Source organism: Kwoniella pini, chromosome 5, assembly GCF_000512605.2.
Source record: "Kwoniella pini CBS 10737 chromosome 5, complete sequence".
Lineage (NCBI taxonomy): Eukaryota > Fungi > Basidiomycota > Tremellomycetes > Tremellales > Cryptococcaceae > Kwoniella > Kwoniella pini.
In genome coordinates, this window is record NC_091720.1 from 887,031 (window position 1) to 904,853 (window position 17,823).

At 43.3% G+C, this 17,823-nt stretch overlaps 7 protein-coding genes and 1 non-coding gene across 8 annotated transcripts; 3 read left to right on the top strand and 5 right to left on the bottom strand.

Annotated features, from left to right (window-relative positions):
• Positions 1-110: 110 nt before the first annotated feature.
• I206_104100 (uncharacterized protein) lies at positions 111-2,498 on the bottom strand (the record flags this gene model as incomplete). Its single annotated transcript, XM_019156058.1, has 2 exons — positions 111-1,304; positions 1,359-2,498. 2 exons carry the CDS (start codon positions 2,496-2,498, stop codon positions 111-113), a joined length of 2,334 nt encoding a protein of 777 aa, XP_019011016.1.
• Positions 2,499-3,190: 692 nt separating this feature from the next.
• On the bottom strand, positions 3,191-5,934 carry I206_104101 (uncharacterized protein; the record flags this gene model as incomplete). The annotated part of the gene is made up of 16 exons (XM_070202897.1): positions 3,191-3,339; positions 3,428-3,548; positions 3,602-3,616; positions 3,673-3,946; positions 4,002-4,010; positions 4,072-4,083; positions 4,138-4,173; positions 4,224-4,272; positions 4,326-4,556; positions 4,610-4,646; positions 4,702-4,784; positions 4,854-5,063; positions 5,137-5,180; positions 5,234-5,394; positions 5,451-5,477; positions 5,545-5,934. 16 exons carry the CDS (start codon positions 5,932-5,934, stop codon positions 3,191-3,193), a joined length of 1,848 nt encoding a protein of 615 aa, XP_070058998.1.
• A 284-nt stretch (positions 5,935-6,218) lies between these two features.
• On the bottom strand, positions 6,219-9,127 carry I206_104102 (uncharacterized protein; the record flags this gene model as incomplete). Its single annotated transcript, XM_070202898.1, has 19 exons — positions 6,219-6,665; positions 6,747-6,913; positions 6,969-6,984; positions 7,043-7,166; positions 7,222-7,299; positions 7,361-7,434; positions 7,486-7,543; positions 7,600-7,821; positions 7,879-7,925; positions 7,979-8,042; positions 8,092-8,168; positions 8,223-8,306; positions 8,369-8,434; positions 8,489-8,548; positions 8,616-8,682; positions 8,736-8,743; positions 8,805-8,836; positions 8,894-8,914; positions 8,974-9,127. 19 exons carry the CDS (start codon positions 9,125-9,127, stop codon positions 6,219-6,221), a joined length of 1,866 nt encoding a protein of 621 aa, XP_070058999.1.
• Positions 9,128-9,416: 289 nt separating this feature from the next.
• Positions 9,417-10,644, top strand: I206_104103 (uncharacterized protein; the record flags this gene model as incomplete). The annotated part of the gene is made up of 4 exons (XM_070202899.1): positions 9,417-9,466; positions 9,545-9,633; positions 9,702-10,533; positions 10,596-10,644. The coding sequence occupies 4 exons, from the start codon at positions 9,417-9,419 to the stop codon at positions 10,642-10,644; spliced, it is 1,020 nt and encodes a 339-aa protein (XP_070059000.1).
• Positions 10,645-11,238: 594 nt separating this feature from the next.
• I206_104104 (uncharacterized protein) lies at positions 11,239-12,879 on the bottom strand (the record flags this gene model as incomplete). Its single annotated transcript, XM_019156054.1, has 5 exons — positions 11,239-11,313; positions 11,374-11,439; positions 11,498-12,311; positions 12,362-12,483; positions 12,658-12,879. 5 exons carry the CDS (start codon positions 12,877-12,879, stop codon positions 11,239-11,241), a joined length of 1,299 nt encoding a protein of 432 aa, XP_019011012.1.
• Positions 12,880-13,240: 361 nt separating this feature from the next.
• Positions 13,241-14,345, top strand: I206_104105 (uncharacterized protein; the record flags this gene model as incomplete). The annotated part of the gene is made up of 4 exons (XM_019156053.1): positions 13,241-13,348; positions 13,409-13,467; positions 13,521-14,061; positions 14,112-14,345. The coding sequence occupies 4 exons, from the start codon at positions 13,241-13,243 to the stop codon at positions 14,343-14,345; spliced, it is 942 nt and encodes a 313-aa protein (XP_019011011.1).
• Positions 14,346-14,919: 574 nt separating this feature from the next.
• On the bottom strand, positions 14,920-15,034 carry I206_104106. Its single transcript, XR_002021932.2, has one exon. It is a non-coding gene; the product is annotated as a 5S ribosomal RNA (ribosomal RNA).
• A 963-nt stretch (positions 15,035-15,997) lies between these two features.
• On the top strand, positions 15,998-17,719 carry I206_104107 (uncharacterized protein; the record flags this gene model as incomplete). Its single annotated transcript, XM_070202900.1, has 12 exons — positions 15,998-16,088; positions 16,143-16,230; positions 16,296-16,347; positions 16,410-16,433; positions 16,493-16,599; positions 16,659-16,708; positions 16,757-16,778; positions 16,846-16,954; positions 17,010-17,153; positions 17,222-17,265; positions 17,322-17,434; positions 17,505-17,719. 12 exons carry the CDS (start codon positions 15,998-16,000, stop codon positions 17,717-17,719), a joined length of 1,059 nt encoding a protein of 352 aa, XP_070059001.1.
• Positions 17,720-17,823: the final 104 nt, after the last annotated feature.

The following is a 17,823-nucleotide window of genomic DNA, read 5'->3' on the forward strand; positions in this document are numbered from 1 at the left end:
ATGCATGTGTAGCAAGCAACCGAGTGACCATTGACCCAAGATGAGAACTAAAATCGTGAAACGTCTCCATGTACATCAAATACTTCGTCTCGTCTACGTATAAAAAATCATTACGCCGCACCGAAAAGCTGTAACATAATTTCAGCCGCTCCTAAAATCTCAGCATCCTCTTTCTTCTTCGATCCTTCACTTTGCTTCCTGCCTAAAAGCGCATTATCCGGTGTGATGGCGACTCCGTCGCTCATACTAGATGAGAAAGATGATCTTCTTGCAAACCCGGGAGTCTTCATTTCTCGTGGTTCTTCATTCTCCTTATTCTCCCTCTTGTTCGCTGAAGGAGTTCCGAGTACAGCAGCAGATTGCGATCTGGAAAAAGAGTCTTTGTGTCGGAATGTCGATCCTGGCCTGGACCGGGTCGCATCGACGCGAGGGCGTTTGGAAGCCGATCCAGCCGAAGAAGGCAAAGTATGCTTCAGTGATGGCGTTCCGCTGCTGCCTTGATCATTCGACATGCTTGGCTTGATGATTGCGCCCGACAATCCCTTAACAGATTTAGGTTGAAGGACGTTACCAGTGTCACTCGACTTTGAAGATCTTGAAGACCAAAACCTGCCCCTCTTTGGCGCAGACGCCAACATATCGAGAGAAGTTGCTCGGCCCAAAGTACCGTTGGAAGGACCATTGAGCATTCTATCGAGTCCCATAGCGCCCCCTCTGGCTCCTAGTACAGTTCTTTGAGGAGATTCTGATCCATCATCACCTTGTTCGCTCTCATCATCAACAGCGATTTCGGAAAGGTCCATAGAAGGAGGATCACTAGGTATAAGAGCGAGTAGATGTCGGAAATTTTCCTGTCCTTCACCCTTGATTGGACTGGTTGCCTCGCTGCTACCTCTCCGATGCTGTTGACGCTTTTTGTTGTGATCAAAACCGATCTCTCGGGCTTGAAGCACTTGATCTAGAGAGTTACTCGTACCTCTCTTGGGAAGAGGAGTAATGTTACCTTGAGTGGTATACATCCGACCGGAAGAAGAAGCAGGGGTAGGTGTGGGTAAATGAGCTTCCAGTTCGGGATGTTGAGAGAAATACATGTCTCGGGTGAGATCACCAACGCTGATGCTTCTGACGACGGCAGACTTCTCTTCGGGTGGTGGTTGCAAGCCGGAAATGCAGGACAATGGCACAGGACGCCATTTACCGGTGACAGGGTCAAAGGTTCCCCGATTGGATCGGGAAGGGGGAGGAGGTTCAACGGGAGCACCTTCTCGAAGGTATCGTTTCTCCTCTTGTCGCCGATTTTGGAACTGGCAACATCACATTAGCATTACACTCGGAATAGAACAGGAGGTACAACATACCCAAACCGTGATATGCTTCGTCTTCACACCTAGCCAAGCTCCCAATCTTTGCCTCTCATACTTGCTAGGACTCTTTGAGATACTCCAAAGCACTTCCAACGCCTCAAGTTCCCTCTTAGTGAACCTTCTTCTAATCTTATTACCCTTGGCATCCTCGTCTTTGACCGGGGTCTGATTTGGTCCTTGTTCGCCCCCTGGTACTTCACCTAAAACGTAGTCCCACGGATTCCAACTTGGTGCACCTTGACGGCCGCTTCTCTTGTTCTCCGACTCAGGCTCACCTTCATCCGATGGCACAGGATCTTTACGCGTATAAGCCAAAGGGTATGCTCCGGGGAAAGGCGCGGGAGGCTGAATGCCCGACAAGTGAATGGCACTGGGTGATGAAGGAGTAGGAGAAGGGGAGAAAGACATGCGACCTCTCTCGGCTGATCGAGAGATTGATGATGATTGAGTGGACTCGATGGAGGGAGAATACCGCGTACCAGCTGCGGATTTGTTGGGGAGTAAATAGGGTACAGTATCGTATTTCAATGTCGGAGTCGAGATAGATCGACCCATTGTACCATTACGCGATGTGAAAGCAGATTGAGGCGTCTTTAACGGCGCATCAGAATATCCCACGTTGAAAGTATTGTTGATAGGCATATGAAGTGGTGTACCATTTGGAGGATGAATTTTCTTCCTGTTCGCAGTCGCGATGGGTAAAGAGGTAGAAGGTCGAGGACAGGGGGTTTGATGTGGACGTGATGCAGTTTGTGGAGTGGGTTGTTGCTTCTGTTGTTGTTGATGATGCTTTTCGCCATAAGCTAAAACAGATGAAGGGAGATTTCCATTCTTCATACCATAATGAGACATGCCTTGAGGTGTCATCATAACGTTGGAGTGAGGAGCAGTAAAGGTTTTTTGAATTGGTTGTGACGAAGATTGCAGAGGCTGACGCATACAGTGTTGGACTGGAGTGGTAAGATTGTAATCTTGTCTAGATTGTAATGGAGGAATTGTAGATGGAGTTGGTGGTAAATGAGTGTTACCTTTTGGTGTTGCATGAAGATCGCGAATGGGTGGTAAAGTGATGGGTACATTTTCTTTGTTCTCTGAGTCGTTCGAAGACGACAGAAGGGGAAGGTTGGGCGACATGATGATTGGATAGGTTGATTCAACCTAATAGATAATAAAATGTGTTTCAAGCTGTGTGCGGTAAATATGAGTGTCATGTTGGACGCGTTGTCAAGATCATAATCAATGCAGAACTCACCAGTGACAAGATGTAAATGATCAAGATATCATGAGATGATTGGGTAACAAGAATGCTTTACGTAGGGATGCTGAATAAGAAAGAAAGATAGAAAGGAAGAAGTACGAATACGATTTGGATTTTTAAACCTAATGGGATGGGATGATGAACATTGATTAAACTCAATTTAAACTGTATGGTGTATGGTGTAGTATGTATATACGGTATGGTGAACCGTGCATCATCATCATATCATCATTTGACTCTTCTGTGATTCTAGACCCTAATTAAAAATCAGAAAATCAAAAAAAAAAAACTATACGCGTCTAATTATTCAATTGATTGATTGATTTTCCATTGATTTTCGAGAAAAACTACCCTAAAAGGTGAATTTATAACCTTTGAAAGGGGAAAATATCATTCACACGCTTCACACTCTATTTAAGCATTCAGGGAACAGTCAACGTAAACATTAATTCTGAATCATTACAACTTTGTAATGTAGTCGTATAACGCATTAGCGTATTAGCGTATTAAAACGTGTACATCAAATTAACATTTGAATAGAAAGTAAATCTCATTATATTAGAAAATATCATACTAATCGCTCCTCTTCTTCATCTTCCGATGCAGGTACAAAACTATCACCTAAACCTATCACTTCCCATACACCTTTTCCATCAATTTTGTCAAATGTCACTTTGAATGGCTCTTTTATAGTCAATTCGCTCTGTCGATGTAAACCTGCGCGTGAAAAATCTCAGTCCTTAGCGGGATTCTAAAATCCAAAAACACCACAAACAGGTCAATGCTTTGAAAATAAAAAACTCACCCTCAATTTGATCAACCCGATCACGCGTTGTATCCAAATCATCATCAAAGTTGTCTTCCGCAACAACTTGCTGAGCAGCTCTCAGTAATAGCAAGGAATCAGGTCGTACGTGATGGTGTAGCTAACAATTCCAGATGATCAGTCTGAGTTATGTTAGAGAATCATTTCACTCACATCAATTGACAAAATCTAGAAAGGACTTTTTGTATCAGCCATAACCACCTTCTCAAAGAGTCTCCACTTACGTGATAATGGTCCAGATCATTGACAAAATCGGTACGCGTCATGATTCGCCTTGCAGCTTCGTACGTGACGTGCGGTAAATGGATATCTGCGGATGAAGCTTCAGTGACAGGAGGTGTCACATTCACGCTGCTGTTTGATGTTTCCTCTCCGGAAGCGTTCTCAGCGACAGGCAGATCATTCTCAGTGGCCGCTGGCTCAACCGCATCCATTACTGGGTATTCGGAAAGAGGAGGTATCATCTTGGCCAGATGACGCAGAAGCAACCATGAGCAACTGGTTTGCTGGTGTCAGCTATGAATGACGCAATACTTCCAGGAATGGAGCTTACCTTGCCCATCTACGAAGATTAACATGAGGATGGTCAGTGTATCCGCTCAATTGTACGTCTGACAACTCACTTCTGCTCATCCCTATATTTCGCACTTGTCAGCTATATCCGCAGCTACATTGCAGAGCATACTCACATCACATCGTCATCATGCTCCGGGATCAGACCGATCCTAGCACGTTATTAGCTGGAATCCCAGACCGTTGGATCAAATCTGCTCACTTCGACAAAAGCCATTGTTTTTCCCCCTCAATCATTTGTTCTGCTTCCTCTGCGGTATGAATTGTTCAGCGCTCTATCTTATTCGGCAACACCAGCACCCACCTAGCATGTCATCCGCTCTCGCTATCCTTGCCAGATAACTCGTTCTACCTCCAACAAGCTCATATACCCTCTTTAGCACTTTATCATCTTCTACATCTCTAGTTAATCCCCTATTCACCAAAGCTTGTCTTCTGAGGTGTCGTAAAGCTTTGAGGGATTCAGAAGCTGACAAGTCGTATACGCTCAATATTCTCATACGAGATGCGTTTTTCTTCATCATGTCAAGGCACCCTATATTACCAATTAGTTTTTGTACCGACCAGATTTTTGAAATTTAAACTTACAGAAATCATCAGTCGAGAAAATCATAGTCAAGATACCCTATGTTAAGCTTATGAGCTATGATATACACACGATGTATCCTACAATAGCTTACTCCTTCTGCCCAAGCTTCAGCACGTTGTTGTAATTGATGAAGTAAACCATGTCCCTCGTCCGTATTCGGGAATAGATGAATATCTAATTGAAATTTTACCCGTCAATTTTCAAAATATTTTAGAAAGATATACGAGAATCTAAATAACTCACTATTGAAAGCCATAACTAAAGGTCTTCCATTCTTTCTAGCATAACGCAATGCAACTTTTTCCAATTTATTTAAAGCTCTTTCTACATCTAAAGCAGGTCCACCATTTCTAGGATCTGCTCTAGAAAATAAAGATCCTTGCCAATCTTCATAAAAATCAAAATCTAATGCTTTCCCAAGACGTAATCTGAATACTTCAAGATCAGGATGAGCTATTCAATTTTTTTTTAAAAAAAAAAAATCAGCTTCAGCGACTTAACCTAATATGATAATTAAGTCATTTACCTTCGCATAAAGATGCACCATCTGCATTAATCTTTCGCATAGCACTGTGAATGCTCATCAATATCATGAATATGGATCTTTCGTGAGATCAACTTACTCCAATATCATTGTACCTTTCCCAGTTCCTTTTGAACCAATAACAAGATAATATCCTCCTTTTTCTTCACCTGCTACTATCCTATCAATTAAAGGTTGTTCTCTTCTAAATATATGTTGCGAATTCGGTGCATGTAATGTGGATAATTCCAATGCTGGATCCTATTCATCCTCAAATTAGCTTAATTGGCCTGTCTATTTTTTCGACCCGGACCTACATAACCAGGTTCGAAAGCTCTACCCATCTGTTATCAAATATCGATTAAAATGTCAGCTATATTTTCATAGCTCACCCAATCGTAATTCTCTCACCCTATGTAAAACATGAGATTTATACCATTCTAAATATCCAACACCAGCTGCAAAAACCATACCTAATCCAATTACAGTAGTTAGAGCAGCTTGAAATGAAGCGCTAGAAGACCATTCTCTCCAAAATGATTCTTTCCCTTTATTGAGTGGGCTTGTACTGGGAGTTATCAGGAGGTCATCAGATGGTCCAATTGGAGGTTGAGGAACAGGTGGATTAGGCCATTGTGGAACGTTGTAACGGACTGTTGAATTTGTGAAAGTTCGAATATGAGAATGTTTAATTGTGAAGGATGAATTTGATGATATTTGAGGAATAACAATCCTACGAATGCATTGCTTATTAAGTATATTAAGTGATCTCATACCACTGGCCACTCTTTGCTGGAGCATGTTAGGTACGAGGTATGAAGAACCCCTTGTGATGTTTACGCAAATAGCGAACAAATTAATGTTCATGGCCAAGATTAAGTTGAATCCAACATTGATCCTATCTTATCACTGGAGTCCCCGCAATGCTATGCTTAGCGTAAACAAACGCAAACAATCCAATTCTCGCTCATCTTAATTACAGAATATAACTTAATATGCATGGTGCGAAACACGTTATTACAACAACAATGTATGATATGCTAAAATGTGCTCTATCCTTATACAACTCTAATGTGACAGTTGGATCACTTCTTCTTCAACCACTCTAGCATTGTTCCTTTCTCTTTGGTCTTCTTCGCCGGAACCCCTTTCTCAATTTTAGCCTTCTTGATGGGTGATTTCTTGCTGGCTTCAGTGATGGCGTCTTTGTTAAGACACCAGTCTATATGTTCGTTGAGACCTAGATTGGAAGTACCGGGTCCGAGAGCTTTATTACAAATCGGACATACCGGACCCAATAAATGGGGTTTATCCTTCTCTGAGGATTTCCGTTTACCTAGTATCGATGTTGGTGGAGGAGTACTACTGTCTGATTCACTTTTGTCTTCATCGAATGTCATGTCCAGAACTTCCGCCTCATCCTCCTCTTCCATGCGTATCAGCTCAGGCATATCATCGTCATCGTCGATTGCTGTAGGGGTGGAATGGCGTGAAATAGAGGTACCTCGCTTTTTGCTTGGCGAAGTAAGAAACTGGCATCATACATGACATCAATTACGATCGTCTCACCGCAATCGCCGCATGGTTGCAGCCCTTCTGATGGTCAGACTTACCCCCTTGATTCCTTTATCAGTCACGGTGAGATCCTTCAGTGTAGACAATCGTATACCCAACAATCGTATGCGGACGGGCAATTCCCTTTTCATCAGTTCCAGGGCTATCGGCAGAATTTCTTTGCTGGTTGAGATATATTTGCCCACGGACCTAGCTCGCGTTTTGTCTATGGGCAACTGCTCAGCTCAATGTTACAATTCCCGTGATGAGCTGAAACTCACTCTCGAAGGTGTGTAGCTAACCGAAAGGGCCAGCCATCAGCTGGATCTCGATTACGTTTGTATGCCAGACCTACCTTATACTTTACTGTAACGGTCTTTCCAGCGTACTGCAATCGCTCAAGATCCTTCTCGAGCTCTTCGGCAATACTGGCGACTTCGTTAAGGATATCTTCGTCGTCTACCTTATCTCGGAAAGTCCTGCGAGGTAGCTGGTCGGCTACTATACACTCAAGAAGGCGTCCGGCTAACTCACCTTTCCACGCCAACACTCTTCCGTTCTTCCCTCTTGCCCGGGGCAACATTGTTGTCTGCTATCCCCAGATACGCTTTACTATAATATCTATCAGCTCCTCGCGGGTGTCTGACGACCAACGCAAGTCTCGATGACTCACCAAAGACCGCGGAAGCCGAACCAATGACCCATCACCAACAATTGCGCTCTATGAGTATATATGTCACCGCATGTCTATGCGTACTTATCAGCTCGACCGACGTCGTGATGAGATAGCTAACTCACCTCTACGCCTAATCCCTCCAAGCACCTCTCGGTCACTCGCCCAAATCCGGGTATTTTCCTGCGATTCTTTGCATTGAGCTTCTGCTTGCATTAGCCGATGGATGCGTAGCTTACCTGACGGGCAAATCCCTCATAAACTTGGTGATCACCGATCTCTCAAAGTTCATTTCATACTGTCCATTAGGTTTGTTCTTGTCAGAACAGATCTTGGCCAACATCCTATTTGGGGCGATACCAGCGGACATGGTGAGTTGAGTTTTGGCTTCTACATCTGCTCGTATATGGGCAACCGTTTCGGAGGCGGTCATGTTGTGCGACGACATATAAGGCGTGATACTATTATTCGGTGGATCAGCTTGATTCCTTATTCTAGGAAACTGCCAGCTGACGTACTTCAAGTATCCTTCATCCAGACTCGCCATCATAAGGTTTTCATCGTACTAAATATCGGGATAAGCTGATTTTCGAAGTAATGGGTAGCTGGATAGCTTACTTGGAGTAAGACTTCTCGTACAGCTTTGGAGGCAGCGATATACAGATCAAAGTGCATCTTGGTTCTAATATTGGTGTTAGCTCATGTGCCGGGCACAGACAAGGACAACTGACAGGATTATATGTGGACACAGCTTCTTCGCTATAAATCCCGCCATACCGGATCGACACCCGAATTTTCGTGCCTCGTACTAAAAGTATTCATCAGCATCAATAACAACTCCTGGACTGGACAGCAAGCTCACAGAGGCTGTCGTCAACACTCCTTGGCCGACACCGAAAGCTTTTCCTTTCAATGTGGGATCCCGCTGAACTTCGACCGAAGCATACTGTGGGACAATACTGATCAGCTGAATGAGTTACAAGAAGTCTTCCTAGATAGTAGATTCACGAAAGCATCCATATCGACGTGCACGATCACCTGAGACGTATCTCGAGTAGCTTCGACCTCCAATAGCTGAATAATACAGAATCAGCCAAGTTCGCTATACTGCTATCTACTATTACTGACTATTCGATCCGCTTCGCTCTCCAATCTAGGTATATTAGCCATTTTCATGAGGTCATCTCGCTAAGATGATGATCGTCAATCAAGTTCGCAGCGTCCTTTTACGATTTACACCAGGCTGATGACTAACCTTCGCTTGATACCATTCAATCTTTTCTGTAAGCTCTTTATCCTTCCTCACTTGATTTTGATAATACCTGTCCGATTAATCAGTACAACTCTCTCATAATGGATGATGGTTCATACTGACTTGGAGCCCTGTGAAGAATCAGCTTTCATCAGCTGAGTTTATCGGCAGGCATAGCTAGAGACTACCCACTTTCGAAGCTTCCGCAATAACCTTGTTAATCTCTGGACCAGAAATTCATTAGCTCTGTCCCTACTTGAATCCACCAATGTGCGACTCACCTGTTTGATCTCTAATCAGTCCTATATGTTGCAGAGTATTAGCACACGGAACAATAACAAAGAGCACAGAAGCGGCATACCAGCTTTACCGACACTAGGACCCGCGAAACTTCTCTCAAAACTCCTTTGCCTAGCTTCAGCAGCCGCAATCAGAGCAGCCCGTTCCTCTTCCGTCAAATCGGCTGGAATGTCGACTTTAGCCTTGCCTTTATCCTTGCTCAGGAGAGGTGGCATATTGTCATCATATGTATGTCATCGGGTCTATTTGATTTGAGCGATGATGGAGGAAAGTAGAAGATTAGATTTTATGAAATGTTTTTGTTTTTTGGTTGATTAGATCATCGACGCGTGGTAGATTAATTCATGATACCGGTTATACGGTGATGACCGGATCGATCACATTGCTCTTGATGGGGAATCGTTTTCAATGTCGGGTTTTGACAACCAATTCACTCGCTCAACAGTACCTCTTGATACGCAAGTAGTAGGCTTCTAAATCTATGGGAACTAGGACTGAGACAAGATGAACACGACATTGCCGCCCTTCCTCCAGGCTACATCAGGCGCTCTTGGGTGTGCAATTCTCCCTTCCCTCTGTTCACTCATACGCAACAAGGAATGAGCTAATAGATTGGCCAATGGCAAATTTAGGTCCGCAGTCGGTAATGCCTTGGTATACCCTCTCGATGTAGCTACCACTCGAATGCAGAACAATGCGAGGAAACCTCATTATGAACGATGTAAGCGATAATATACTTTCATCTTTATTCAATTCTCATAGAGAGAAAGCTAACAAGGATTTTAAAAGTAAATTTACGAGATACCTTAAGTCATCTACTTTCTCAAAAAAATTACCTTTCAAATTTATATTCTGGTATTGAAGCAGATACTTTATCAACATTATTATCAAATTTTATTTATTTTTATACTTATACATCTTTACAAAAAGGATTACATATTTGGTATTTAAAACATCCTATTTTACCTAATAAATCAATTAAATCTTCACCTGCAGGTATTGGTGGATTATCTTCAAAAGCTTCAGATTCTTTACCGAAAATAAATAAACCTAATCCTATTGAAGAATTACTTATAGGTATAATAAGTGGATTAATTTCAAAAGGAATTAGTTTACCTATTTCAACAATTTGTGTAAGAAAACAAATTGAAAACGATTTCGAAAATGATAATAACGATGAAACAAAGAAGAAAAAATCATCACTTTTAGATAGTTTAAATTCAATTTATAATGAACAAGGAATAGAAGGATTATTTTCAGGTTTTAAACCTACTATTCCATTAACTCTCTTACCTTCTTTAACACTTTATATTCATTCTCTTTTAGTAAGATTGATCTTACCTTCAAAATATCATAAAAATCCACCACCTGCAGCTATAACTTTCCTTTTAGGTGCTTTATCAAATGCTTTGGCTACTTTACCTCTATATCCTTTAGTATTGATCAAAGTTTTAAGTCAATCAGGAAGGGAAAAAGGGAAAGATAGTAAGAAAGTAGGAATATTGGAGACTTTGATAAGGATTATTCGAAGGGGAGGAATTAGAACTTTATATACAGGGTTGGAAGGCCAATTGTTCAAAGGTTTTGTCCAACAAGGGGTAATGATGTTAGTCAAGCAGAGGCAAGTCAACATTTCGTCATTGTTAAATATCTTGTATTACGACTGACGCGATTGAATGGTAGAGTGGAACAAGGTGTTGTCAAAGCTTACAGAGCTCGATCTGGGGTGTAATTCGCGATTTTCGTTTGTTGTGATAGTGTGTGTATCTTCCCAAGTCTCCAACCCAGCACTGTGTGTATCAAAACATGTATTTTATGTTCTCAGTCATCCGACAGTCAACAAGTAGACAGTTGTCCGTTCACAGCTGAGCCTCGCTATGGACATATTCTCTCCGACGGGGGGGGGAGGGGGGGTGCCGTCTAAATTGGAGTTCGACCTCGACGAGGAGTTTTACGCGTTTCAGCTGTGATCCGGCAGGGTGTCACCAGAGTACTATCCAGCAAAATATGTCACTTGACTGCAAGGGGACACAGTATTATCCTGCAATCACCGGCACAAACGATGTGCAGACAAAAGTTGCGTTACGTCATAACATCTTACTTCACTCCTTCAGCAATCTTTACCACCATGCAAGTTACACAAGGAGCTCCACGTATGATTCGTACTTTCATCCTGCAAATTGTACTCAGAGCTAGGTATGAGTTTTGTGCATAATGATCCTTCTACAAAAAATTATCGATGCGTTTTTATAAGTTGAGCTCGTCACTGCAATGAACATCCACCATGAGCTAACGCCAGAAATTTTCCATATAAGCTAGAAGCTACTCACGCATATGGTAAGACGTTGACGTTTCCGATAGATACTACAGTAGGTTTGCTCTTAAGCAATTCGGAAGCGGCCTAAGGGTGACATGTCAGCTGCGTATTCTTCTTCATAATTCCTCCAGCACATTAACTCACCTTAGAGATGGAAGAAGCGGAAACACCAGAGAAGGATTCAGATTTAATTTCACCACCGGCGAAAAGCTAATACATATTGTTAGCCAAGAGTTCAGGGTGAATATCGAGAAGAACGGCTACTTACAGCTGGACCAGCATTAGCGACAAGACCTTGGAGAGTTTCCGAGGCGGAAGCATCAGCAAAGGTAGCCTTAGCAATAGCTCTTTTAACTTCTTCATCTTTAGCACCTGAGCCTGCAGATTTGAGGATTTGAGCAACTTCTTTAGCGAGACCAGCGAGTTGAGGGGAAGTAGGAGCAGAAACGACGACACCGAAAAGAGCAGCATCAGAGTAAGGTAATAAGAAGGCCTTTGCTGAAGATCCTGGAACTTTTTCGGCAGCTTGCGATAAAGGCGAAGTACCTGGAGTCCATTTCAAAGAAGATTCACCACCTAATAATTGTTTTAATACTTTCAATTCTGGTCCAGCGGGTGAAGTTGTTCCATAAGCGATTACAACGGTAGGTACGGATGTTGCTGGTGCGTGAATATCAAGAGGAATTCTAGCTTCTCCACCATAGTATGAAGTTGAAGTTGTCTTTAATCCTGATGATCCTGCTGCGGCTGAACCTGAGCCGAAAGCTTGAGAAACAACTTGAGACAAAGATTCCGTTGAGATACCTGATCCGATAACAGCTACGTTGTTCTTCGAGAAAGCACTTTGAGCAAAAGTCTTAACATCTTCAATTGTTACTGGGTAATGAGGGGATGCGTAAAGAGAGTAACCCAATCCTTTTCTGAAAGCGAGATTGTGTGCGACGTCGAGAGCGAGTTCGACAGGAGACGATTGAGCAGAAACAGCTTCACTTTGTACGACGGGAAGAACAAGCTCTTTGAGTTCGTGTGCGTGGAATTGGGAGGAAGAAAGGACTGAAGCGAGGACTGAGAGGAAGTGCTCCCTATTACTCAAATAAGCTTGAAATCGTCCAAATTGGGAGACTCCACTCACTCGTCACCACGGAGGAACTCAGCAGTAAGGTAAAGGTGCTCCCTGGTGAGACCAGCGGACAAAACACCACCGTATAATTCTGTCTCTCTAGCTGTTCTCAACGATGAGGCGTTGGCGGTGGCCTAATACAGGTAGGCAGATAAGTCAGCAATCGTGCTGTCATACAGACCAGCTCCATCACAGCTCCTTGTCCATTTTTTTCCATCACTCGATATCACCATCAATGAGCAAATTCCTTCCCAAAAACACCTAATGCAGATTCATCCTATCCAATACACGCAGAAGCTTGAACCCACCTTGAAAGCGAAATTCTTCAAAACATGAGCAACACCAGGAGTACTTTCGAATCTAGAACCGGCTTTGATAGCTACTGTTAAACTTGAAGTTGCTGCTGGACCTTTGTTTTCGAATCCGATGACACTGACACCACCTGCTGGAGAAGCTTTGGAAGAAACGGACCTTTTCAAAGCTGTTTTGAGGGCGGATTGACCCTTTGGTAATTTGGCGAGGGAGTACATCGAGAAATAAGGAGTGATGATTAGGGGATCGATGTTACTATAGGATCAAGAAGGGGATGTTATCAAATGTTATTTTACTGTATTTGAGGATCTATCATTAGCTTGTTGCATGAATCCAATGGTAGCCAGTAATCTTCCAGGGCCAATCCCAGTCAAGGTGTTCAAAATCGGATGAGGACGGAATTAAATCACTATAATTCATAATTCCGACTCCCATTAAAGTCACTTCCCCGCATGTGGCACTTTCCCCACTCATTGACATCTGGTGGAGGTGAATCAATCGAACCTGCGTCATATCTGTTGATGAACAGACACTTCTATTGGTGATTTTACAGTGACTTAGTACAAGCCTCTCAACCAAATGTCGACCAGGACGAGGACGACTGGCGGATCGAGAGTGCAGAATCCTACTAGGACTCAGCTGCAGCCAAGTACTCCGGTTGATGAAGCGGGAGATGTGCAATGTACGGTGAATCGAGGTCCTTCTCGTGTACATACGGGATTACTATGTACTGATACTGGGTTATAGGGACATCAAATGAAATGTCCCAAGCTCAGAGCTGGTCCGAAAACGAAGAATGCAGGAAGGTGAGCCTATCTCTATGCAGTCTTTCATAGCGACCAGCTGACATCCACTTCAGAGCCTTTTATTGTTGTCCTCTACCTCGAGATGATCCAAATCGATGTAAATTCTTCAAATGGCATGACGAGATATCTCCATTAGACAGCAACAGGCCTGGTCCATCAACGCCTTCAGGCTCAACTAGAGCATCTCAGCTTGTAGAACGAACAAATCAAACCCTTGGACAATCTCCAGCAGCTCGATACGGCCGCCCTTTTGGATCTGGTCCTTCGACTACCTCAACAAGCCCATTAAAGACTTCCTCCACTCGAATTCAAGAACCGGTCATCGTAGATGATGATGATGAAGATGAAGATGAAATGGAAGAGATAGATTGGGATAAAGTGGATGCTGAAAATCTCGAAAGAGATGCTATAGCCAGTACACCCGCTTCTTCTCAACACACAGCAAGTCAACAAACCCCAAATTCCGCTAGTCTTGGAGGTGTCATATCGTTCGCGGATAGATTGATGAATGCCGCCGATGATGGATTGGGTAAAAGGAGAAGGGAAGATGATTCAACGGAGGTTGACAGGACCCCAAAGCGATCTGCCAACGACGTAGGTCTGGATGACTTAAAGTGAGGGCCATGAGCTGACGCTGTACCCAGCCCAATCCATTCTTGTCTTCACCTACTACACCTCGTTCCCCCCCGCATTCAGTCCTTTCACCTACAATATCTTCCTTGGAACAAATCTCCGAACACCTTCATCGACAAGATAGATTACTTCGTGCAGCGGAACAGATGAAAAAAGGTATGAGAACCACGATCAAATCTCTACAAGATAAGAATAAGGAGCTGGAAGACAAGGTTAGAGAATTAGAGAATCGTCTCGGCGATTGAGTATTTCTGAATTGTGCTTGGACTTATGACGGCTCTTCTGCCTCCACAACCCCTTGATTTGCGTGTATTGATGCATCACGAAAGGCACAGACTATAGCCAATTTTAGCAAGGAGAGGAGCAGGAGCTGCTTATGTATACCCGAATGTCTCTTATGATTGAGTGAATTGCTCCATTATACGCTGAGCGGTGTCCCGTTGGTCGCTTGATTAGTTTACCTGGCAAATTACGGACGAAAAGACCTGTTATATATCGTTCAGTATTATTCATCCATGTAGCCTATCAGTCCATATGTAGCTAAATGCCTGTAAATGTTTGTATAATGTCATGTTAAAGTGTTTCATACAAAAATTACCTCTGATTGGTTTTGAGTGACTTCGATACGACTCGGGGAATTTAGAAAGGAACCATCACAAACGCTGATGATGCACACAATCGACCCTGAGCTTTGTGTCTACTATCCTGCTTATCGTTAAATTGACTGAACGTCTTAATGCTAAAAAAAGTGTTATATTCTTGTTAAATCGAATATCATTGAAGATGGTGTCGAAAAAGAGACAAGAGACAAGAAACAAAAACTACAGCACCCGGGATTCCCAAGTGGTCCCCCACCTTGGTACTAACCGAGCGATATCGAACTTAACTGCGGGGAGCAGACGGGACCCGGTGCTTTCTGGATTCTATGGCCGTAGATGAAAGTCAGGCTGTTGTGCACCTCTATGAATGTTTGCTTTTCTCAGTAAGGCATTCACGTTATATCGAGTCTGGATCATGTGCGAGACTGGCCAAATTACTACTTGATCGTTCTCACCACCGGGTCCCGTCTACTCCCAGCAAGATGTTGGTAGTTCGATAGATAGATTAGCTGGATCGTTTTTAAGATAAGCGATCCTCCCGCTTTGATCGCCAAGGACGCCATATAAGGGTCAGTTCTCCCGTTTTGGGGCTAAAAGAAATGCCTTTTGCGCAAGGGTGTCCGCTTAGACCTGCATCAAGAAGTAACTCATGCGGCTAAAAGAGCTAAAATAGTAGAGAAGCGTTCGAGCGTTAAAGCCGATCAAAGTTTCCAGTTCGGATCAGTAAATTTGAGATAGACAGAAAGGGAATCCCTTTCGTATCTGTATTATACTATATGACACAGATCATGTGACGCTGATTGTCACTTTTCCTGATTCTTGTTACCATCAACCTAATTTTTTGCTCCAGATCATCGAACCCTATGACTGCGCAATCTAGATGTCCAACATCCTCGAGAGAAACTGTGTGGACGTGGCCCAGGCATTCCATATCGATCAAGGACCTTCACAGCTTGAAAGAGGACTATTTTGATGCGCTTCGGACAACGATGCCCCGAAAGATACACCGACGCTGCATTGCCTCGCTATGGACTCGGTGGAAACAATTTTTAGCCGACCCGAATCAGTGAAACACGCACACACATACATATATACACATTTTTGGAATGACATACCTCCCTATGCTTCCGAGGTGATGTTTAGTGCCCTCCTAGCATCCTTCTCATCCAATGTACAAGGAACACATTCTGATATAAAGCTCAATCAGCGATCATGACACAACTAAAATCGCATATTGATTGATGGAATACTTTCGTTACTTCCTGACAACCTATCGCAATTGAAAAAGACATGCCAATATGGATCATCAAAATACAAGTAGCCATAGTCGTTCAGCCTCTTATTCACCAGCGGAGGGTCACGACGACGGCCATGATCGTGATTATTTTCGTGGGTTCGACTTGTTTAACTCAAATGACTGTACTGATGTATCGTATATGTCAGTCAATGATGAAGGTGTTGAATCTCGTCATTCAGGACAAAACCTCGATGTTTCTCAAGCTCCCTACTCTGTCGAATCTGAAAGAGCTTAGTGAACACATTTCACAAGTACAATCATTTGGTTAGTGCTGAATCAAGCATTTCATTTCTTTTCAGTAACAACGTCTCTTGGGTTTATAGATTTCCTGCCGATCAGGATGAGGTACTGGTAGGTCGAATCCTCTTGGAAGATGTTGTTTAAGTTGACTAGATGACATTGAACGATCAAAGCGCCAGGATCGGCAACATTATGTCGTATGTCGTCTTAGCTCAAACATTGTTTTAACAGTCACCATTGACTTTGTGAATTAAAGATGCTCATTTCCTTACCTGGATTATACCGAGGGCCTGTAGAGGAGATACTGAATGATTCGAGCAGACCACGGAGGCTGCTGGATATAGGATGTGGTACTGGAATATGGTAAAAGACTTTGTCATTATCGCGAAATGATCCCAGTAGCTGAAATTTGTCATCGCAAGGGTGCAAGAAATGGCTGAGCAATTTCCTCGGGTAGATTGCATAGGAGTTGGTAGGTGATTGAAGATATTCATCAATCCCAAACTGATTTTCTTCGCAGACATAACACCTCTACAGCACGAGTAAGTGGCGATCACACCGCCAATCACTACTTGGTGGTATGCAGCTGAAATTGATGTATTCTTACAGCACACACCTACGTAATTGCACTTATATGCAGGTAAACGCCCCAGACGGCTTGAGAGTATTTGGAAATGAGTCGTTCGATGTGGTCAACATGCGTCAAATGATTCACGCGGTAAGTCATTTCGTTTTGCACCGTCGGTGGCATGTCTGATCGAGCGCTGTCGAAGACGGATGATTATCCTGCTTTGATACGCGCTGCCTATAGGTTGCTTCGACCTGGTGGAGTATTGCTACTTCACGAGATCCAATTGAGATTCCATAGTGCCTGGGAAGGCTTTACCGTTCACGACTCGGCTCCCGGTGCTGCACAGGTGAGTGCCCTCAGGTAGATGTCGAAATTTATGAGCCATCATTGATATTTCGGTCACAAATCCGGCAGATCATCGAATGGCTTGACGCAGCTCATCGCTATAGAGGTATAGAGTGAGTTTCGATCCCAACTGTCATAGCTTGACACGTTACTGATGGTTGATTCCAAGTACTTCGCTATGGAGCAGAATGGAAGATATTTTGATTGAAGCCGGGTTTCGCGAGGATGCCACCGAAGTCTATTATCACACTAGACAAATATGTCCCGCTGAACTTGATACTGGTGAGTATCAGACGAGCTTTGCCTTGTGAAACTGCTAATTCACAAACGAATTCTTATATCGCCAACACAGAACACGGCGCGAACGAAACTTTGAATTCGGCTGGGTATATGTATGCCACTCGGTTGATGATCTTGGAATGCGGGGTAACGGATGAAGATGGGTTTGACGAAACGTTTGCTATGGCAACCGAGGAGGTAAGAGGTAATTCTCCAGGAAGAGCTGGTCCATTAGGTGCACAAGGTGTCTTGAGTCCATGGGCTTATTGGTGGGCTGTCAAAAGGTGACTTTGAGAAGATTTTTGTAGACTTGACATATTACCTTTTTTATGAGTTCTCAAATATCCTTTGATATAATGCGCATACAACGATCGTCACTGAATTGAGATGAT